This window comes from Kwoniella bestiolae, chromosome 2 (genome assembly GCF_000512585.2).
Source record: "Kwoniella bestiolae CBS 10118 chromosome 2, complete sequence".
In the NCBI taxonomy this organism is placed as follows: Eukaryota; Fungi; Basidiomycota; class Tremellomycetes; order Tremellales; family Cryptococcaceae; genus Kwoniella; species Kwoniella bestiolae.
The window spans coordinates 1,459,505-1,480,380 of record NC_089242.1 but is presented as its reverse complement, the minus strand read 5'-3'; the positions used below and the strand labels follow the sequence as shown (position 1 = coordinate 1,480,380).

Sequence of the window (20,876 nt, the reverse complement as noted above, 5' to 3'; positions counted from 1 at the left end):
TACAGTATGTTAGAATGATACCTGCCTTTCAAGGTTTGAACTTGATGATATGATAACGATCTCTTCATGGACAAAACTACAGTAGCCCCAAGTCGGGTCTCAAAGATATTGTTTGCGTGTCGCTGCAGGATTGTCGGTTCTTTAGCACTGCCCAGATGATCGAGGAATGGCGAATGGGACATGAATCAGTTCTCCAACTTTTCGACGTTTGTGCAGCCTGTCCATACTCCGGTCCGTCTCCTGTAACTCCGCCATTACCCCTCTGAGGAAGAGAACTCCAGGATATCGCGACGCGATGGAATTGATTGATGTGCCACGTCCGAGATAGACGGTGTGAGACAGGCACAAGGACCGGTCGGTGGAGGAGGTCCATGCAAAGTGCTAGCGTCACCACCAAATCAGAGAACAATAAGAAATCAATCAACAATATGAGTTCACTTTCATTGTTTATCTCCTTCGTTCACTCTCTTTTTGCCATCGAACGTCAAGTTTTGTTGGGACATATCCTTGGCATCCCACACTCAAGCATAGATCAAACTCAATCTCCTTAACAGAATCAGTTACCATCCTCGGTTGTTGGCCATGTACACCGAAGAGATCAACGGCGGGTTCGATCATACCAAGTGTCATAAAGGGGTCATTCAACCAAGCGCACAAGCGGGGAAACACATAACTCATAAATATCTTATTGTTCATCGAACCTTACAGCAACTATCTTCGGAGGGGCTGCAAGCCATTCCGAAGTTCCGGAAACCCTACACCTGTACCCATGGGGATTGTTGATGCGTGTTGAGAGATACACCATGGTAGAAAACGTATAAATACAGGTATTCACTCTCCCTCCAATATAATGGCTTGTCCAACTCTGTCCAAATATTCTTGGATAGCTCCCGGTAATACACCCTTAACATGTTTATCTCCCTCTTTGGTGTTCTCAGCATCTTGCTGATCCACCCCTTCCACTCCTTTACCTCTGCCGTTCCCTTCACCAGTAGACAAGAGGATGTCAACTCCACCTTACAAGATGCCAATTCCACGTCTACGTCTAGTGTAGCGGGTGGTTTCGGGGGAACTAACGGTGCTAAGAGAGTAGCTATCATCGGTGCTGGTGCTAGTGGTTCGGCCGCTGCGTTTTTCCTTAATCGTGCTGCCAGGGCTGTGGAGAAGAAGTTGGGGGTTAAGGAGGGTAGTAAATTGGGGGAGATTGTTGTCTTTGAAAAGGAGGGGTACGTTGGTGGCAGTGAGTGTAGCTTTGTTTAATGATCAATCCTCTCCCATCAGGGGACGATTGGGGGGGGGGGATGATGCTAATAACTCGACAGGATCTACTGTCATCTACCCTCACGATGATCATAGTCTCCGTGCCCAGGAGCTGGGGGGGAGTATCTTTGTGGGGTCTAATATCAACATGATGAAAGGTGCAGAGGTACGTGTTGCGTTCTACAGTGTCTATCCCATGCCATATGTCCCATCCAGACAGCATCTTTCAGGTACGCTGGATAACGGCTGACTTGTGATCGATGTAGCACTTCAATCTCACTCTTATCACTCCGGACTCTATAGAACCAGGTATCGCCATCTGGGTAAGCTCCCTCTCCCATCATTATTACTAAGAGCTTGCCTAACACCATTTGTTTCACAAGGACGGACAAAAGTTCCTGGTTCGAAACGAATCTTCCTCTTGGCTCACTTCTCCCGAAGGAATCGCGCGATATGGCCTCGACTCAATCGTCAATGCCGACGCAGCCGTTACTGAGATTGTTCAAAATTTCCTCAAATTGTACGATCCCGCCTTCCTCTCTTCTAGAGGTCCGACGGAGAGTATCGAAGAACATGCGGAAAGTGCAGGACTGGGTGTGGCATATACTGCCAAGACCGGTGAAAATTGGGCACTGGACGATTTGGGAGTTAGCGAAGCGTGGATGGGTGAATTCTGGGAGGCAGCGACTAGGGCCAATGTGAGTTTCCGTCTGTTCTTGTTGTCATTTACACGTGTAAAAGCTGATGTGTGATGTGTGCAGTACGCTACCGATATGCCTCAGATCCATGCATTGGGAGCTGGCGTCTCTCTGGCTGCCTCCGGCGCTTCCAGTATTCAAGGTGGGAATTGGCAGATCTTCAAGGGGATGTTGGATGAAAGTAAAGCCACTGTAAAGCTTAACACCCAGGCGAGTTTTCTGTTGATTAGTCTTCCTGTACTTCCTCGCTTGGACAATGCGAGATGGTTCATTCCATCTCATCTGCTATTGGTCTCTTGATAACCCTTTTGTTACCTTCACGTAGGTCTCTGAAATCATTCCTGTCGGTAAATCTGGTTCTCCTCAGTTCCTAGTCCAGACCAAGAAAGCTTTCAACGATATCAAACCCTTCGATGCTGTCTTATTTGCTGCTCCATGGCACTCGTCTCCCATCTCTAAGAAATTGGAAGCCAAATTTGAATCCCCTATTCCGTAAGTGTGTCTCCGTTGGATAGAACAGACCATTCACAGCCATACTTAAACGGTCAAATGCAGTACTAACCGTCAGCGTTTGAGTGCAGTGCCCAACAATACGTCAGACTACATGTCACGTACCTCACCACCACTAAGTCCCGCCCCCAAGCATCATTATTCGGACTGAACGAGACCGACTACGTTCCCCGATCCATCATGACTTCTGCTCTCACCTCTCGCAAGAACGGTACCACCCCATCCAACTTCGAATCTATCGCATGGCACGCCGAGACCCCCGCCGGTGAATATCCAGTCAAGGTCTTTTCTCTGGCCAGGTTGACCGACCAATTCATCAATGACTTGATTGGCGAGACACCCAGTTGGCTGGTAAGGAAGGAATGGGATGCGTACCCCCTACTTAGTCCTATTGGCTCTTATGCGCCGGTCGAACCTATTAAGGGATTACATTACCTTGCTGCTCAGGAGGCTTGGGTTTCTACGTAAGTCCACTTTCAAAGGATCCACCATAGCAAGCTGACCCTTGTGTTCCTTCTTTTGCAGCATGGACACACAGACAGTCTCTGGGCGAGAAGCAGTTGCTAGACTTGTCAACGAATGGTGGGGTTTGGGTCAGGGCGATTGTGCAAGTGGCGATGATTGGGATTGGACTTGCTCAGCTTAGTTCACCCCTCAATCCTTTCTTTACACTCAATTTCCGATATAATGGACCTTTCGTTGGATTCCACTTATGCCCTCTTTCGTTCCAGAGGTTCTTTTTCTTGTGGATACGGTGTGATGTAGTTGATGTTCCTTCTGATCTTGATGTATCTGTCTACAATGATCAGACCGCGTCCACTGTATCGCCCAAAGATTGAAGGGATGCGGGCACTGATGAGCTGCGTGGATTTCTATGATGTCGGACTGAACATCTGGGAAGCGAGTAGGGAAAACAACGTTGATCATTGTACACAGGTCGATCTGGGACTTGATGCTGAATGACCTCAGATCAGGCCGCCTCGTCCATCAGACCAAGTTTCCTGTACTGGCATCTACATATATATAAGGTGCACGTGTTTCTGCAAATAAGGTCAGTCATTTTCTGAGAGATCTCTCGCCCTCTGATCGATCTCAAATTTCCCTCAATGGAGTAGAAATGTTTGTCAAATTCTCTATGTTTGACTATAGCTTGTCAGCTATATACCATCTCAAACGCCGAAGCGCCCATCAGCAAGTTTGAGCTTAGGTCTTTTCCCGCTGGATAAGTCAGTTGATCGAATCCATAATTTACCGTACATCGCTTACGTGAAGATGCATCCCATCGCAAATCTACATTCTATTCGATCGCTCTGCACAGTTCTTCTCCAGACTAAATTTTGATGGTTACCCTCTTTCACTCTTTCACTCTTTCACTCTTTCTCTCTTTCTCTCTTCCCCTCCATCCCCTAATCTCCATCTTCGCTCGACTTATCCAACCTTTCCTCTCCACCTCTACACCAACCTCTTCCCCTCCTTCTCCGCACTCCTCTTAATCAACTCCTTGAGCTCATTACCCTGTACATGCCCATACCTATCCCTCCTCAAATCCACCCCATCAACCTTGTTCACACCCACCTTCTCCTCCGGCACCTTTTCCACCTCATCTATTATACCCGTCGTTCCGGGCACTACCGATACGGTTGAATGAGCCTTGACAGTTTCCTTCACTGGACTCCCGTTCTCAAGTAAGGAAGGTACATTCCCGACCGTGTTAGGTGTAGGTGTAGATTCGGAGAGTCGTTTAACGGCATTTTCTCCCACTTGGTATATATCTTTACCTACTAGTTCCCAGTCTGTTGATCTGACGCCCGAGACGAGGGAGGTGAGAGTGGCGTTCCATCTTTGTTTGACTGTTTCGCCGAAGGAGGGTTGATAGGGTGATGTGGAGGAGGGACCGATAAGTGAGGAAGGTGCGGGTGGGGCGATGGGTTCGAACGAGTTTGAGAGGAGTTGGGAGGAGTTGTGGAGTCTATGGCAGGGTATTGTAAGGCGTCAGCTTGGGAATTCAGTCGCTATATTAGTGCAGATGATTGAGCACGATGTATGAATTGATTCTGCGCTTGTGTGTGTGGTATAGTCTGGAGATGTATGGTGAACCCCCACTCACTCGGATCTCAATCCAGCGGTCGATTCCTTCAAAGAAGTTGATAGGGTGTAGTACACAGCTGCTGAGGCTAGTATACCTGATCCTGTACCTAGGATGAATCCTGACATGGTGGGTGTCTTTTGGTAGATATAGTTGAGCTACAGATAGTCATATCAAATGAGAAATCAGGAAGTTCAGTATAAGTCAACACAAGCTGCTCACACGAAGAAGAGAGAGCACGGAAGCTTAAGCTGGAAAGCGGAAGTAAAAGTGAAAAGTCAAGATGTCATCATTTTCAGCTGGCTATAGCACGTGAGTCCCTCATGGTCCCGATCCACGAGTGTCGAGTACGTAGGAAGATAAGCTTAAGATGTAAGATGGTGTAGCATGTGGGGTACACTCACACCACTCGAGCACAACATCGCAATTTCGAGTCGAACTCAAGGAAATGCATGTGACATGCATTCATTACCAGTCGTAGTCAGACCAACATCATATCCAATAGTTGTGATACAGGACAGATTACCAGACCAGCTTTACCCTTTCTCACCTTTACCATCTTAGGTTTCTAACACATAATCCATAATCGAACACACCTTTCATCCTTCAACCTCGACCCGTCTTCGTCTTCGACATGTCAATCCAACCCACCACCCTCGAACCTTCCCACGCAGATTCTACCCCCTCTCACACACCCATCCCCACTACATCTTCCAGCACATCTTCCACACCACAGTACCAGACTCGCGAAGGTACACCGGCAGATGCCCAGCAGATCTCTGAACTAGTAGGAACAACCTGGTCAAAGCTATTCGGATACTCCGTCTCACCAACCGACCTAGAACAATACATAACCATCACTCTCTCGCCATCATCATTCGAAGCCGAGCTCCAAAGTCCTCAAAACATATTCATCTGTGCTTACTCCCCCTCCGACGAATCCAAAATAGTAGGAGTTGCGCAATTAGTCCTGGATTCCAAACCTTCCGTGGATATTCCCAACTCAATAGAATTACAGAGACTTTACGCACACCCATCTACCCATGGAACAGGGCTGGGTCAGCTACTTATCTCGGAATCAGAGGAGAAAGCTAGGCAGCTGGGGAAAAACAAGATTTGGCTTGGAGTTTGGGAGAACAATACTAGAGGGATTAGGTTCTACGGAAAAGTCGGTTTCAGGGAGGTAGGAGAGAAGGTGTTTTTCGCGGGGGGGTCGAGACGGAGGGATCTGGTTATGTGTAAGGATGTTTAGTTTAAAATGATGGGAATTCTTGATTTGGTGGATGTGGTAGGGATGGGATAGACCTTGAGACATGCATCTGCTCAGGGCGTCAGCGAGATGAAGTTGGGAAGGACGGTTTGTTGTAGGATTCGCTGGTGGGTTTGATTGTTGTGATGTGCAGTTCAGATGTATAGATGGATAGATAATAGAATATAGATTACAAAGATGGATAGGCCCTAGATCATAGTTATGAACAATGCAATGTTTGATGACTTTGCACCCAATGCAGATCTTTCAATTCTGGTCTCTGGCAGGCCAATTGATAAACGAGCAATCACTGTTTTGTAACCGTGAACATCAACTCAGTATAATGGTACATCTCGAGCAGATTATCCATGTATACCATTTTACATTGTATCTATGCATGATCCACACCGTTGTGTAGATTTTTATAGTAAGGGCAACTACCCTATACGCCAACCTACATCTCAGGCATCTCCCCGCCAGGCCCATCTTCCCCACCCATAGTCTGCACACCACCACCTGCACCAGCTTCTTCTCCTGGTCTTCGGGCCGACACGATATCGTCCACACGAAGTAAGAGCGTGGCGGACTGGGTTAAAGAAAGGCCATCAGCATGCCAAGTCAATGACATATGTATAGCATTGAATGGTGATGAACCGGAAACAACGAGACGATGAAGAATATAAGACACTCACCTCGATGGCAGTTTTCAAAGTTTGGATCTTAACCGAAGCGGATTCCAATAGACCGTAATCTTTCATATCTGTTACTTTCCCAGTGTCACCATCTACTCCGAACATGTGATGGCCTTCAGCGTGTTTAGCCTGAAGTAAACGAGAAAAGGAAGTCAGCACAAGCTTTCATAACAAATCGACCAAAACAACGAGGCCTTGTCATGTTGTCTGAAGTTCCGCTATGAAACCTTTCATATTGCTGGTTGTACACAAAAAGACGACGACCACTCACCCTCAACTCGGTCAACGTCCTAATAGCATTCCCCCCGCAATTCTGCACCAGCGTCCTAGGAATAACCTCCAAAGCCTCCGCAATGGCCTTGTAAGGTGCGCCAGCAACACCAGGAAGTAATTTGGCTTTTTCATCCAGAGCAACAGAAATGGCCATCTCCGTGGCACCTCCACCAGGAGCTAAGATAGGGTTGAAGACTACGTTTCGGGCGACTGACATCGCATCGGCAAGGTTTCGGTCAATCTCATTGAGAATGTCTTTCGAAGGTCCTCGGAGGAGGATGGTACATGCTTTGGGGTTGGAGCATTTGACGAGGAAGGTGAAGTATCTGCGGGAGGTAGAAATGATTAGTGAATGATTTACTCGGTACAGTAAGAAGTCGTTGAGAGGACAATATGCGATTTAAGGTAAAATGGGGAGAGAAAGAAGGTCAAGAAAAGCTGGTACCCACTCATCACCCAATTTCTCGATATGGAACAAACCACATTGAGTACCGACATCGCTATCCCTCAGATCTTCCACTCGGTTAACAATGGTAGCTCCTACAGCTCGGGCAATACGGTTGTTATCTGATTTTCGTACTCGTCGGATAGCAGTGATGTTCGCTTTAAGGAGGTAGTGTTGAGCGAGATCTAGATGTGCACCAGAATTGTTAGTAAGTTGAATCACTCAAGTGGTGTATCTCGGTTACATGCATGCTACCGCTAGACGGCGAAGGACTGATGGGTTGTAGACGGATCAAACCACTCACCTGAAACACCCTTCTCGGTAAAGACCAAATCCGGCTTGAACTCCACGATCTTCTCGCACATAGCTTTGATCTGTTCTTCCTCAATCTGTAAAATCCTATTCCAATCCTTCTCATTCTGAATCTCAATGTTGGTCTGTGATTCTCCCTTCTTGTACTCTAACGGACAATCCAACAAAACAATTCGGGGGTTCTCAATCTTCCTTCTCATCTTGGGATGAGTGACATCTTTATTTATCATCACTCCGCTCAATACTCTCGATTCCTCGATCTCCCCACCAGGGACCTTCTCCACTCGGGCATATCGCTTGATATCTACCGTCTTGATGTTGAGTGGCTCCGCCTTACCCTCCGCAGAAGAAGCGGTCGATCCACCGACAATACCGTTCTCTGATTCCGCGGTGACAGCTACGGTCCGGACAGCTTGGAGGGCCAATGAACACATCAGGTCTGACCATCTGGAAGAGAACTTGGTTCCGATGGAGGTTTTGATGAGGGCCATCATCTCTGATTCGGATGAGATGTCAACGGGGATGGAGATCTTTTGGATGGTTTCTAATGCGTCGTTGAGGGCTTGTTTGAAGGCTCGGATGATTACGACGGGGTGGATGTGTCTTTCGAGGAGAGGGAGGGAGTAGGCGAGGATTTCACCGGCTGGATGGGTGCAAAATGCGAAATCAATATCGGTGTTCGAGATCCTTGTGTAGAGGATGAGATGAAACCATATGTGATGGAACAGGTGTATATGTCAACTCACCAAGGATGATAACACTGGTGGTACCATCTCCAACTTCCTCATCTTGCGTTCGTGAAAGTTCAATCATCGATTTAGCAGCAGGATGAGCTACGTCGATCTCTCGTAAAATTGCATGACCATCGTTGGTCAATCTATGCCATTCAGACCAGAATGTCAGTCGTCTTGGTCAGTCGGAGTTGAGGGTGAAAAGAAAACTAACAAGATACCACCCATAGGATCAAGAATCATCTTCAACATAGCCTTTGGACCAAGACACGTTCTGATCACATCGGCGACGGTCTGAGTAATCGCACAAATACACATGAGCTGAGTCCCTAATCAGTCTCTAGGCATGATGCAAAGCTCACCTTCGCAGCTACGATGTTGGCAGTTTGAGCTTTTCGACCTGATTGACGCTCAGGCCCGGTGTCTGGACGGTATTTCGGTCAGCTTGCGGTCCTACTCTCTCCAAGGATGTGGAACTGAATGTAAATTGCACCGAGAGTATGAGCAGTAAGAGCTGGTCTCACTCACTCATCACCATCACTTGTCCAGGCATAGCCATCTTGCTAAAGTTCTAAGTCGTAGGTGAAGGTGCTGTAGAAGGATGTAGAAGGTGGAGGTGAATGGAGGTCAAGACTATCTAGCTTTGGGCGATGATTGATCCTCTCGAAGCGTGGCCAGTCGGATAATCGTGGCAGCTGAAATACGGACGGGTAGATGTTTTTGATGGCTCGAGTACAGCTATGAGGGTGATAAATGTCTGATGCTCGAAATTCAAGTCACTCTGAACAGATAGGATGGATGGATGGTGTTGAAATGTTGAAATGTTCTGAGAGACACGAGAGGTCGAAGCGCGTGCAAGGGAAAGTGATAACGATCCCCTTAGAATGCCACATCATTCTGCCTTTTTCAGCTGGTATGAGCACGACGAGCTGCTTCAACAACATGAAATCATGAAATGTCAAATGTCGAATTCAGATCAGTAGCCTCAAGATACATCTATACATTCGAGACGACAACACACAAAATCAGCAAAAGCAACTCAAGATGCACCCAACATCACTAGTCCTACGAAGATCAACCTGGAAAGGTGAGTCTCACCCCTCCATTCTGTCCAACTTGGTATCAGATCTAACACCACTCATCCTTCTACAGGTCCCTTCTTCACGGCCTTCCCCAACCTCTCCCAGCACCTCAAGAACAATACCCCGATATTCACGAAATCACGAGCATGTACCATCGTACCCAATTTTGTGGGGTTGAAATTCATGATTTACAATGGGAAGGATTATCTGCCTATCACCGTGACGGAGGAGATGGTGGGGCATAAGTTGGGGGAGTTTGCAGCTACGAGGAAGGCATGGAGTTATAGGTGAGTACGGGTGGATCTTGGATGGTGTGGGTGAAGATGAAAAGGATGGGATCGCACTGGAAGATGGTTGACCGTGACCTTTGGCTTCATGTCAAGTGAATGGAAATGGAAACGGATTGTCAACGTAGAGTGGAGAAGGGTGTTGTGGATGGCTTTGGGTTGACAAGGATGACCATGCTGATATCTATTCTCTTCCTCAGGAAAACCAAGAACTAGGCATGCTGTCATCATCCACACGCTCACCGGAAACGAAAACATCAAAATATCCACTGTTCATTATACTATACCCAGCATCTATGCAATATACCAATGCCTTATCCATTTCCACCAACACATCTCGGACGTCAGTCAGCCTAGAGGCCGCAGTTACAGACACCTGCATGAAACACCCCAACTGAATGGTACCGCCGATTTTGCATGTTACAAACCCTCAACTCCTTTTTACCCCGCATAATGGAGTTGATCCTTTCATCCGTTTCGTCCTTTGGGTGGTCGTGAAACTCTACTTTTGGTATAACGCGTTTCGTCTCATCTGCCTTACTGTTACTTGTGCTGGATGAGATCTTGAGAGTAAAAGTTATTACCACACACTGATATCGTCTGATCATTTCTTATAATAATCATCACATTATAGTAAAAAACAGTGTTTCTTCCACATATCACTCTTAAAATAAAACGTGAAATCACCCAACTAACAAAATCACACTCATTGGACATATAGTATCGCTAACAACCTAATATACTGAAAAACTATCATCTGATCGATCGCTGACTCATTAATAAAAAATAGCATCACTAATTCACTGAACGATGTTCTCAGTAACTTACAAATCCCTAAACTCGTTAATCCTTCTCAGCCTTCTCCTCCTATTCGTCTCTCCCAAAACCCTCGCTCAAACCGCTGCCACCGCGGATACCACTGATAATGACGATGACGACGATGATGGTGATGCCGGTGAAGTAGACTGCGAGTACGAGGGAAATGTAAAGTGAGTGAACCCATCCCATCACACTCACAAGACAGATCCCCTATATCATCTTGACGACAATGGCTGATACAATGTCAATCGACGTAGGAACTACCTAACCTGCGCCAAGAACAAAATCTCCACGCCAATGCTTATAGGCGCAGGGATCGGTATAACCCTCGGTGTATTCCTACTTTCCTTCCTATGTATATGGTTAACCAAGAAGAGACGACGAAGAGCCGCTGCGCAAAAGGATCAGAACCAAGACCAAATAACCCAACAAATCGTTAATGTAGATCTGAATGATCTGGAGAAGAACCAACCTAAAGAATTCTTCTACCCGGACGATACCAAGATTCCCCTTCCAGAGAAGCACACCAAACCGATCAACCCAAGTAACGAAGATAAATCCAGATCCTTCGAGTTGCTCGCACCGCCCCTGCCCAAACCCAAACATTCCCAAACCCCCTCCAACGCCTCGTCCATCTCCAACAGCTCATCTACTTCTAATAGACCAACCGTACTGAATGACGGACCAACATCGTTGAGACCCACCCCATCCCTCCGTAAAGGGAGTAGAGACGAGTTGTACGCCAATTCCCAAGGACAACCGCTCAAACATGCTCCGTCTACTCGGAGACCCAATCCGACGTTCCATAAACATATGAATCAGGTTAGTATCAACGGTTCGATCCATGATGCTCCTGCACCTGGACCTGCACAGGTACAGGTATCAGATGGGTCGGGATCACCTGTCCAGATGGATGGAAAGAGGGAGCTGGAAATTACCAATCCGAACCCTCAGTCTAATCCACCTTCAAGACAGAGTTCCCTCTCCCTCGACAAAGATAAAGATTATCGCCCCTTTTCCTCTCATTCTTATCCCCGTCATCCCGAGGTAGCTCATCACCGCCCTGGAGAAGCCAACGATAGAAGATCGATAACCCACTTACCAAAACCTACTACCCGCTCATCAGTCCCTCCTCCACCATATGCATTGGGCCCTCAACCTCCTGCTCCGTCCGCTCAACACGCCTCAAATTCGCATAGTACCAAACCCCAAATGCCCTTACGAGGTGCATCTCAAAAGACCCTCCCTCTCCCACCGGTGCTAGAAGATTCCAGGGTGTCATCTTCGCCATCGGTATCTTCAAGACAAACCACCTTGGCGCTACCTAAGGTAGGGGGAGAGACGGAGGATGATGGGAGGAGTGGGACTTTTGGGCCTGATTTGGGGGTTGCTCAGGGTATGAAGAGGGAGGTTATGGCTCGGTTCGAGTCGGAAGAGGAGAAGGGTACGTCTGGTGAGAAGAAAGAGGGCGGATCTGCCATTGAAGATGAAGCCAAATCGGGAGTGACCAAGTCGTCTTCGGATGGAAAGGTAGAGGTAGATGTACCGACCAAACCTACTTCTACCTCAAACGCTGATGACTCGTCTATCACCCATCGATCGAAATCGGAAAATCAATCTGAAGTGATAAGAGGCGAATCGCAAGGAGAAGCTGAGAATCAGACCAAGACCAAAACCAAAACTCGGCGTAAGGAATTGCGTCAAACCAACTTGATTCCCTCATACTACGTCAAATCGCATGGCGTCACTTTCGCAGATGAAGACGAGGCAGTACCCAGTGCTGAGAAGGAATCTGAGCAGAATACCCAGGAGCAGGAGAGAGAGCAGAAGGTCAAGCAGGCCGAAGAGCAACAGGGTAAATCGACCAATGAGGCGGAGGGAGGTTTGCAAGGAGACGAAAGAGAATTACCTAATCTATTTGATAAGAATAAACCTTCAGAACAACCAGCTAAGGAGAAGAATACCAAGGAGAAGAAGGACAAGAAGTCTAAGCACAAGAAGAGTAAGAAGAGCGAGGAGAAGAAAGAGGAGAGCCGGGTTGAAAGAGTGTGAGAAAGTCAGATATGTACCACCTTGTAGTGCAGTCTGTGTCACGTATGTGGATGCAACTTTGTTGATGAGGATCATTCTCTTTTCTCCTATGCACGACGGACCTTTCAGACCACATGAGGTAGCAGAGGTAAGTCAAGTCAATATCATTTGCGGTCAAGCTTGCAACATTGAATTTGTGAAACGCTCATAAGCAATGCATATATGAAACGTCAAAAAACCCTGATATTACAAGGATCTAGGTTTTTATTCCTACAATCCATCCATCCCCTACTTTCCTACTAATGCTGAGACCCAAAAGTTTAAGCATCAGACTTGATCTTGAGTTGACCGAGGAAAGCGTTCTTCTCATTCTTGTCTTGGAATCTACCGTGACCGAAGTTGGAGGAGGTATCGATGAACTTGAGTTGGACCTTCTCGGTGTGAGCTCGGGAAGTGTGAGTTCGGAGAGCCTTTCGGAGAGTGAGGATTCGCTTGACGGGACCAGCGCAGGTACCCTTGATCATGACGAAGTCGTTCTTGACGATACCGTATCGGACGAAACCACCCATGGGGGTGATGTCCTTCTTGGTCAAGTCGAAGTCGGTTGATCCAGAAGATCCGGAAGAACCGTTGGCGATTCGGTAGATCTTGTGGTTGATCGACGTTCGGGAGTGGTATCCTCGTTGACCCGCTCGGGCAACTGAGAACATCACCTTGGATGGATGCCAGGCACCGATACAGGCAACTTTTCGGAGACCTCGGTGGCTGCGAGAACACATGAGCGTAAGCGATTGTGTTCGATTTCACAGGGATCACCAAGTCAAATAGGGAATGTGAGTTGCAAGAAGACCACACTCACGTCTTTCTTGGAAGTCTGGAAGTACCCCATCTAGCAGTAACACCCTCGTAACCGTGACCCTTGGTAACACCGATGATGTCGATAGGCTCATCTTGCTCGAAGATGGAACCGACCTCAACGGTCTTCTCAAAGTTGGATTTGGCAAAGTCGACCTTGTCAGCGACGGAACCACCGTTGACTTGGATTTCCATGAGGTGGGCCTTCTTTTGGGAAAGACCAGTCTTGGAGATTTGGGTGTGGGCGAGGACTCGAACGACGGTACAGTACTTCTTCATTCGCTCTAATTCTCGGGTGATGGATTGACCGTTGTTCTCGGTGTGCTTCTTGGTGTATCTGGTGAAGGCCTTCTTCTTGGATCGGTACCAGTTCCTATTAGAGTACACAAGACATCAGTACAACGTCTCACAGATACAATATCCGAGCAAGAGGGAAGACCAAAACTCACTTGTAGAATCTTCTCTTAACTTCGTCGGACAGGTGTTCAGCCCAGACGGTAGTCAAGGATCGTAATCCTCGAGGAGTTTCTACGTAACCAACGGCACCAACAATGACAATAGGAGGGGTCTCGAGGACGGTAACGGCCTCAACAACTTCTCTCTTGTGCATTTCTAGAGACGGCCCATCAGCATTCATTCCACCTTGATTGACCCTTAGAAGAGAAAGTTCACTCACTAGATCCAGGTCGGTCGAGATCTCGAACGATGTGGGTCATACCAGCCTTGTAACCCATGGTGGCAGTGAGGTGGACGGGCTTCTTAGGGTCGTCCTGTATTCCATTTAAACGTTAACATCAAGTCCCTCTACACATCCAGCTGTCCATCCTCCATCATCCGACGATAATACCACCATGTTCCATTTCATCTCCATCTCCATTCCGCCGATTCCTCCCGCCATTCCAATCCAGATGAAAACCTCAACTAACCTTGGGGAAAGCCTTACATCTACCCCTGTGTCTGGCAGCCCGCTTTCTGGGAACTATTCGTCAAATCATCATCATCGTCAGCCTTCACATCCCTCTCTGTCGATGCAAGAGCGGTGTTCGTTACTCACGGAAAGCAAGCGAACCGTGACGAGGCTCCTCGTATTTTCGGTGAGACATCTCGACTTTTTTTTAATGTGTTTTTTTAAAGAAAAGACTTGAAGGATGAAGAAGACGATATCAAGTTTTATCAAGTTTGAAGATTCTTTCAACCACCACCAGAACCACTGTACGAGAGAGAGAGTTTGCAGAATCTGCGTAGGATGTTAGTGAGGGAATGGATTCAGGGTAAATTGAAACGATAGTCAATGACTGCAAGAACCACGCGAGGAGCATGAGCCGGGTGGCACTATGTCGGACTTAAGGTTTTTAATCACCGACACGCACGATACGCTGAAAATAGTGGATGCTCAAGCTGATAACCTCCACTCTTGCCTTCGTGTTAATGATCCAAGTTGCCTCCGAGCGATCAAGTCAACAACGTGTATCAAACGATCTCCCCGTTCCACTGCAGATCAGATTGCTTGGTAGATTAGATTATCGACAAATCAACGTCAATTGCACCATAACCTCCCATCGCATCTCACTAAGATGCATTGCTCTATATCGAACGCATACCTCATGTTTCATTCCCATACTTCCTTTCAGTAATACTCCACCATCTCATCGGTCTTCTCGGCGATGGCAAGTATAGCTCCAACCTTGACTTTCGGTGCGAAACTCTGTTTCAAATTATTCGATCCTATACTATCCGATGAAGAGACTTGCGTAGTCCATCGCACTTCTCCGTCTTTTGATGGATGTTCAAGACATGGTGGAGCAAGTACCACGATCAAAGGAGGGGATGGACCCCCCCATTTCTGATACTCGTCACCGTCTACTTTCAAGTGACATCGGAAAAGACCGGTTCGATTCTACCTCGATCTCTTTCTTTCGCCTAAAGAAGAGTGAACCGTCCTTTCCCCAAATCGCGTATAATCGCATCGCCATGGTCATCTGACTTTTGCGATGAACATGGTCTTCTAGATTGGAAATACAATTTATACTAGAGAGGTAGCTCAAACAGATGTCTGACTCACTCGCTCCTCAATGCTCCGAATAGGTCAAATCCGAATAACGACATGGTTGATCGATGAGTCACACTGACATTGTGTCTCATATGGTAATTTCTGATCATGTCGTGCTTGCTTGATGAAGTGATCGTCTTTACAACCTTTTCATATTTTCATGTTGATGGCATCGCATCTCATTCTGACCTCGAAGAAAGTTGACTCTTAATTCAACACGATTTGACAAGGAAAAACAACAAGACGAACGAGTGGCATGAAATCAAGCAAGAAGGATAATTTCTACCTCACTGCACGAATATCGACAATGAACCTCGATCTCGACTTTGGAGGAGATAATTGCGTCGCATGACAAATCTAGGTGCTACAACCAGCCCACAGCAAAGGGAAATTAAAGTTGTACATCCCCACACAATCACATCGAAAGGAGGGGAACGGGTGTTCAGGTTGTTACATTTATGCGCCCAAAAGTTACTCTTATTTCCTCGACAACCCTTTTTCACTCGAATGCAAGGAGTATACTACTAGCGTTCAAAGGAATGTTGAATCATCATCACCATCATCATCTTTCCTATCAACCATCAAAACTCTCTCAATCTATTAGATGATGGTACCTTCCTCATCTTGTCACAGCATCGAAAAGAATGAATGGCACAAAAGGAGAGAAAATAATGAATTAACGAATCACGCACTGACCGTCCTTTCCTCGTAAATTCAGATCCATCTTCTTTCTGAATTCTTACTAAAAACTACTACAATCCATACTAAAAACGCTGATCATTCTGTTTTGTTGATTCCATCAATCCTGTGACATATCTGACAACCCCAAAATTATTGTGAGAGGACCTTGCTCCCTCTGCTCACACGCCGTGATACAATCAACTAACTACACGAATTCCGAAATGCGATGTCATCAACCAGGTGTTAGAGTGAGATCTCACTTTCTTCTTTCCATCTCATTCTCATACGAGATTCAAAAAAGGTATATATACCCCTCTATCTCTAAATCTCAGCTTGTCTCTTCTCTTTCCTATTCCTTCCTTCTTCTTCAAGGGTAGAACAATAAACATCAATCAATCTTACTTATTTCTATTCCGAGGTTGATGTTACTCTTTCCATCGTAGTATCAATTTTGTACTCTCTTCCTCCTCTGTACTCCATCACCTACGGCCAAACCGCTTCGCGGTACAGGCTATTTCCCCATCCATCTCAGAGAGGGAAGAGAGGTGATCCTGATACTCGATGCTTCATCACTTCCATACTTCCATAGATTCATTCATCGATCACTACAACTTGAGATCCATCTTCATCTTCATCCAGTTGTAGTCCTTCCCGTATTCGCCAACACGCAATCTCATAATAACTCCCCTCCTAGTAGATCGAGCAGAACACACGAATCCACATACGTATATCCGTAAAGACCTTCTTCCTCTTGGACCCCTCGGTCAACCCTACATAGCAACTCAGCGACTTAGCCATCGATCATCCGGTGCTCCAATAATCAATCACCGCCAGGGAACGAGAGGTGGGTTGAACCATCTTGACCTTGCTATTCTCTGTTCAAACTCCGTTGGGTATACGCCAATCACCCCACCTTACCTCCTTTATGTGACTTCACTCTCGTCTCATCACCAATCTTCCATCTCCGCTCTTCTACTTTGCCCACCCCACTTTCAATCTCATCTCGGTCTGAGTAGCTGGCCACTTGACCACATCATTCATACCTTTGATATATACCATGTCATCTGTCCTCGGACGGATCATCGTTGTTATGACTATCCTGTTCCCCACCACGTTATTTCAAGCTGTGCTTCTCATTCCCCGATCTCATCTCAGCTCATTTGCTGGGTTATTGGTCGGGATCGCCATATCGCTTCATTATTCTCATGTTATGCAGCGGAGATGATAGATAGACATGACCTTCACACATATGCTGACTTGGTGGTTGATTGTCTTAGTCTCGTCTCCTCCAGCTTCAACGACCTCAGCATTAACTAGCCTCGTGAGTTTACTGTTCCAGCTGTCGAACCAATCGACCTGTGCTGACCGCATTTGTCATTCAGTCCGCACAATGCCTCGAGCGAAAAGACAGAGCATTTCGCCGACGGAAACTGCCCTCATGACCCCTCCATGCTCTCGAAGCGACCTGCCTTCATACCCTGCTCCTCCTTCGCCTCGCTCTCCAGGAAAGAAACGTGCCATCCGAGACACAATCTGCCAGAATTGTGCATGTCAATCTGTGAGTTCCTTCATGATGCGGTTGTTCTGTCGTCGCCCTTGTCGCTGACGCTGACTTCTGGATGTAGGGTGAAACGAATCTTTGGCGATCAAACCGAGATCCACCTAGATTTAAGGCGATGGACAATGTGCTATGCAATGCATGTGGTCTCTGGGTGGGTGATCTTCATACCCAATGATGGTTTGACTACATGCAGCTTATGCGATTGAATCTGTGACAGCGAAACGAGCATGGCACTCAGCGCCCCAAAGAGTGGTGGTTTAAACGACGATCGTCTACCTCCCCTACTCCATCGTCATCTTCATCTTCGGTTCCCCCTCCGACACGAGCCCCCATTACGCGTCAAAGGAGACGAAGATCAACGACAGACAATATCGCTTCGCCTGCTCACGCTTCCAACCACGGGATGAAAGGGATGGAGGAAGCAGTTAGTACTTTGCTCAATCTTGGGGGGAGTAGAGTAAGTATCTCTTCGCATAGTGCAGCCGGTTGCTGATAGAGTCAACAGCCTCATCAACAGCCCCAACAACGATCGTCATCTCCAGCCTATCGAAGACCGTCCTGGTTGTACAATCAATCGCCACCGGCTCCACGAGCTATAGCTCCGCCTGGTGGATTTCTCCCCCCTCCCACACCTTCCCGAGGTATAATCTCCATCGCAGACTTACTCAATCCGAGCAATGTAGGTCAAGCCAATTTCCAGTCGAGCCCTCGATACCACCCCTATGATCGAAACGGTCAATACAACGGTTCATGTTACCGACATTAACGACCTTAACAAAATGGTCCAGTAACCTGTCGACAACTATCGATTGTGCCATCCTTTCTTTTACTTTCTCATCGATTCGACTCTATTTCACTTATTTCGCCCTCCCAACTCGAATACCATCTATTTCATTTTCTTTCATTAATGTTTATCTCAACAGATGACATTAAAATGTTCCATATCGTAACGATCTTTATTTCGAATGAGAGATCCCGCTCTTCTTCTGCCATATTTCGATTTATATTCCGGTGGTGGATCTTTCTCCTTCTGTTGATACATTTATCTAGTGACGATTGACTTGTAGCTATACCATTTCATTTATACGAAAGTGAGAAACATTATGAGCATGTATATATATATCTATGTCAAGTGAATCATCTTTCTGCTTGTCGCATTCGGGTGATTCGTATGATGACAGTGCTGCATCCACATGTACAGATATGTATATAACATGCAAGATGATTGAGGAAAGAGTCCATCCGTTATCCAGTCATATCCCGCTTCCTTCCTCTCTTCCGTACTAAATCATGAGCAATATCAGCCAAATCGTTATCAACTCCATCCAGTCCGAACAGACTCACCTTCTTTCAGCTTTATCTCTATAGGTTTCCATTTCTTCTCTCCCAATCCTCTAGCGTACGCCTCGAGGACCTATATCATACGAGATGTCAGCTAGTTCGTCTATATGACCATTGGGTTTACAGTTCACGCACACCAGCATATAATTTCTCAGATCTAGGATGGGTAGAGGCGAACGCTCGTTCAAGTACGTATAGATCTACGGCGTAGTTCTCTGGGAATTGGGCTGTTGACGAGAGACCGAAATCTATGAGGACCTGTCGCGTGGATATGAACACCAGTATCAGTTGACGTTTGTAATCTGACCGAATTGATAAACCTCCAAGGGAAGAGATGAGGTCGGTAATCCTACACTGCTCGAGGACATACGGGCATTGACGAGTGGGTGTAGGCAAAAGAGGACAGACAGGAACGTACAATCTCATAAGGCTGGGTTTTACTATCGGGAGTCAACCTGATCATCATATTGGAAGTGGTGAGATCGCCGTGGATGATGGTGGTTAGATGGAGTTTGGCGAGTGCCGAGCCTATTGAGCGCATGAGGTGGTCTATGGATTGGGAGGGGATGTCAGCTGGAATGAGGGGATGGGTGTTATCTCTGGAGGGAATGATTGGATCGTGTGTAGCTACGATCAAGTGAGACGAATCATCTCTTCTCTCTGATCACCATGTCCAAGGGTCTATGCACAGCGATATCCTCCCCTCAAATACTATATAACCCAAACCAGAGCAGGACAGAGCAGAACTCACCTCGCCCCACACCCAAACCCTTCAACCTCTCCCACCCCTCATTACCCTCCTCCACCTCCCCTTCACCTTGTACGTCCCTCTCCCCTTCTCCCGTCTGAGATGAGGGCATATACAGCTCAACCTCCTCCTCTTCTTCTTCCTGTAGTTCCATCTCCCCCTCGGCCCCACCCCCCAGAACCTCCCTTACACTCCACCCCTCAACCCTCTCCAGCCCTATACACCCGCCCCGGTCGTCCACCCAAAGCACACGCGGTACCACCACGCCATACTTCGCTGCTCGGGCTAGAGAACGGGCTTCGAATATTAGTCGAGAGGATGTGAGGGAGGTGTCGAGGGTTGGATGACGGTATTTTTTGGGGAAGCGGTGTTTGATTATTACCCCGTCTCGGTTGGGGGTGGAAGTGGAACTAGAGGATGAGGGGGAAGAGGGGTAGTAGATCTTGGGAGGAGGGAAGAGCGAGGGGAGGGAGTATACTTTCTACGACACATGGAGAGAAAGGTATCTTAGCTCTTCTCTGCCGTTAACATCCAACAACAGATGGCTTAGTCAGTAATACTTGAGTTCGTCTCAATGTATGTTCGGTGAAGATGCAAGGTATTCTTTCAAACCGAGCTGAGTTACTAAAATGGTAGAAGACTCACCGCCTCTGCACCTTGCTTTATCAACTCTCCTCGTTCCAGATAATATGCCGAGGGGGAGTATGGCGTCGAGCTGGAGGAGGACATCGTGGCTCTGTACATTATCTATGCTATGTGAATGTAGACGAGATGATCGATAAGAAATGACTGGTTCGGGTTCATTCGACTTTATCGCTCAATCCAATTGTTGATTTTCGTTGATTGCGGATGACCTCCACCCAAGTTCAAGTTCGATTTAGAGTTATGAGAGTCTGATATGTGCAGTACAACACGCTCAGCTCGTCTTGCATGCCTGCATGCCTGCCTGCTTGCATGCATGTAGTCGGTAGTCCTCATCTGCAAAAAGGTGGAACGAGGTATTTCACTTGCTAATGACATTGGACATGCACAAACAATGACATCAACATTGAAGGGGGTAAAGATATATAGTATATATACAATCCAACGGCCTGATCGCCCCTATCCCTCCCCTCCTTGTCGAAGATCGCAGAATACCTCATCACCAAAATTCATTAATCCATAA

At 47.0% G+C, this 20,876-nt stretch overlaps 9 protein-coding genes across 9 annotated transcripts; 5 read left to right on the top strand and 4 right to left on the bottom strand.

Annotated features, from left to right (window-relative positions):
* Positions 1-909: 909 nt before the first annotated feature.
* I302_103699 (uncharacterized protein) lies at positions 910-3,114 on the top strand (the record flags this gene model as incomplete). The annotated part of the gene is made up of 8 exons (XM_065869718.1): positions 910-1,240; positions 1,323-1,426; positions 1,527-1,583; positions 1,644-1,958; positions 2,022-2,195; positions 2,284-2,450; positions 2,540-2,932; positions 2,994-3,114. The coding sequence occupies 8 exons, from the start codon at positions 910-912 to the stop codon at positions 3,112-3,114; spliced, it is 1,662 nt and encodes a 553-aa protein (XP_065725790.1).
* An 806-nt stretch (positions 3,115-3,920) lies between these two features.
* I302_103698 (uncharacterized protein) lies at positions 3,921-4,682 on the bottom strand (the record flags this gene model as incomplete). The annotated part of the gene is made up of 2 exons (XM_019189069.1): positions 3,921-4,437; positions 4,576-4,682. 2 exons carry the CDS (start codon positions 4,680-4,682, stop codon positions 3,921-3,923), a joined length of 624 nt encoding a protein of 207 aa, XP_019048631.1.
* Positions 4,683-5,188: 506 nt separating this feature from the next.
* Positions 5,189-5,806, top strand: I302_103697 (uncharacterized protein; the record flags this gene model as incomplete). Its single annotated transcript, XM_019189068.1, has 1 exon — positions 5,189-5,806. One exon carries the CDS (start codon positions 5,189-5,191, stop codon positions 5,804-5,806), a length of 618 nt encoding a protein of 205 aa, XP_019048630.1.
* A 451-nt stretch (positions 5,807-6,257) lies between these two features.
* On the bottom strand, positions 6,258-8,815 carry I302_103696 (T-complex protein 1 subunit gamma; the record flags this gene model as incomplete). Its single annotated transcript, XM_019189067.1, has 9 exons — positions 6,258-6,389; positions 6,496-6,624; positions 6,767-7,094; positions 7,218-7,398; positions 7,518-8,168; positions 8,272-8,402; positions 8,471-8,550; positions 8,619-8,680; positions 8,785-8,815. The coding sequence occupies 9 exons, from the start codon at positions 8,813-8,815 to the stop codon at positions 6,258-6,260; spliced, it is 1,725 nt and encodes a 574-aa protein (XP_019048629.1).
* Positions 8,816-9,300: 485 nt separating this feature from the next.
* I302_103695 (mitochondrial 37S ribosomal protein uS19m) lies at positions 9,301-9,629 on the top strand (the record flags this gene model as incomplete). Its single annotated transcript, XM_019189066.1, has 2 exons — positions 9,301-9,343; positions 9,409-9,629. 2 exons carry the CDS (start codon positions 9,301-9,303, stop codon positions 9,627-9,629), a joined length of 264 nt encoding a protein of 87 aa, XP_019048628.1.
* Positions 9,630-10,435: 806 nt separating this feature from the next.
* I302_103694 (uncharacterized protein) lies at positions 10,436-12,496 on the top strand (the record flags this gene model as incomplete). Its single annotated transcript, XM_019189065.1, has 2 exons — positions 10,436-10,614; positions 10,702-12,496. 2 exons carry the CDS (start codon positions 10,436-10,438, stop codon positions 12,494-12,496), a joined length of 1,974 nt encoding a protein of 657 aa, XP_019048627.1.
* Positions 12,497-12,795: 299 nt separating this feature from the next.
* Positions 12,796-14,433, bottom strand: I302_103693 (60S ribosomal protein uL3; the record flags this gene model as incomplete). The annotated part of the gene is made up of 6 exons (XM_019189064.1): positions 12,796-13,240; positions 13,335-13,703; positions 13,780-13,942; positions 14,007-14,100; positions 14,257-14,309; positions 14,385-14,433. The coding sequence occupies 6 exons, from the start codon at positions 14,431-14,433 to the stop codon at positions 12,796-12,798; spliced, it is 1,173 nt and encodes a 390-aa protein (XP_019048626.1).
* Positions 14,434-17,451: 3,018 nt separating this feature from the next.
* I302_103692 (uncharacterized protein) lies at positions 17,452-18,388 on the top strand (the record flags this gene model as incomplete). Its single annotated transcript, XM_019189063.1, has 4 exons — positions 17,452-17,619; positions 17,687-17,773; positions 17,840-18,079; positions 18,128-18,388. 4 exons carry the CDS (start codon positions 17,452-17,454, stop codon positions 18,386-18,388), a joined length of 756 nt encoding a protein of 251 aa, XP_019048625.1.
* Positions 18,389-18,867: 479 nt separating this feature from the next.
* Positions 18,868-20,440, bottom strand: I302_103691 (EKC/KEOPS complex subunit BUD32; the record flags this gene model as incomplete). Its single annotated transcript, XM_019189062.1, has 6 exons — positions 18,868-18,905; positions 18,967-19,036; positions 19,099-19,221; positions 19,382-19,512; positions 19,715-20,192; positions 20,357-20,440. The coding sequence occupies 6 exons, from the start codon at positions 20,438-20,440 to the stop codon at positions 18,868-18,870; spliced, it is 924 nt and encodes a 307-aa protein (XP_019048624.1).
* Positions 20,441-20,876: the final 436 nt, after the last annotated feature.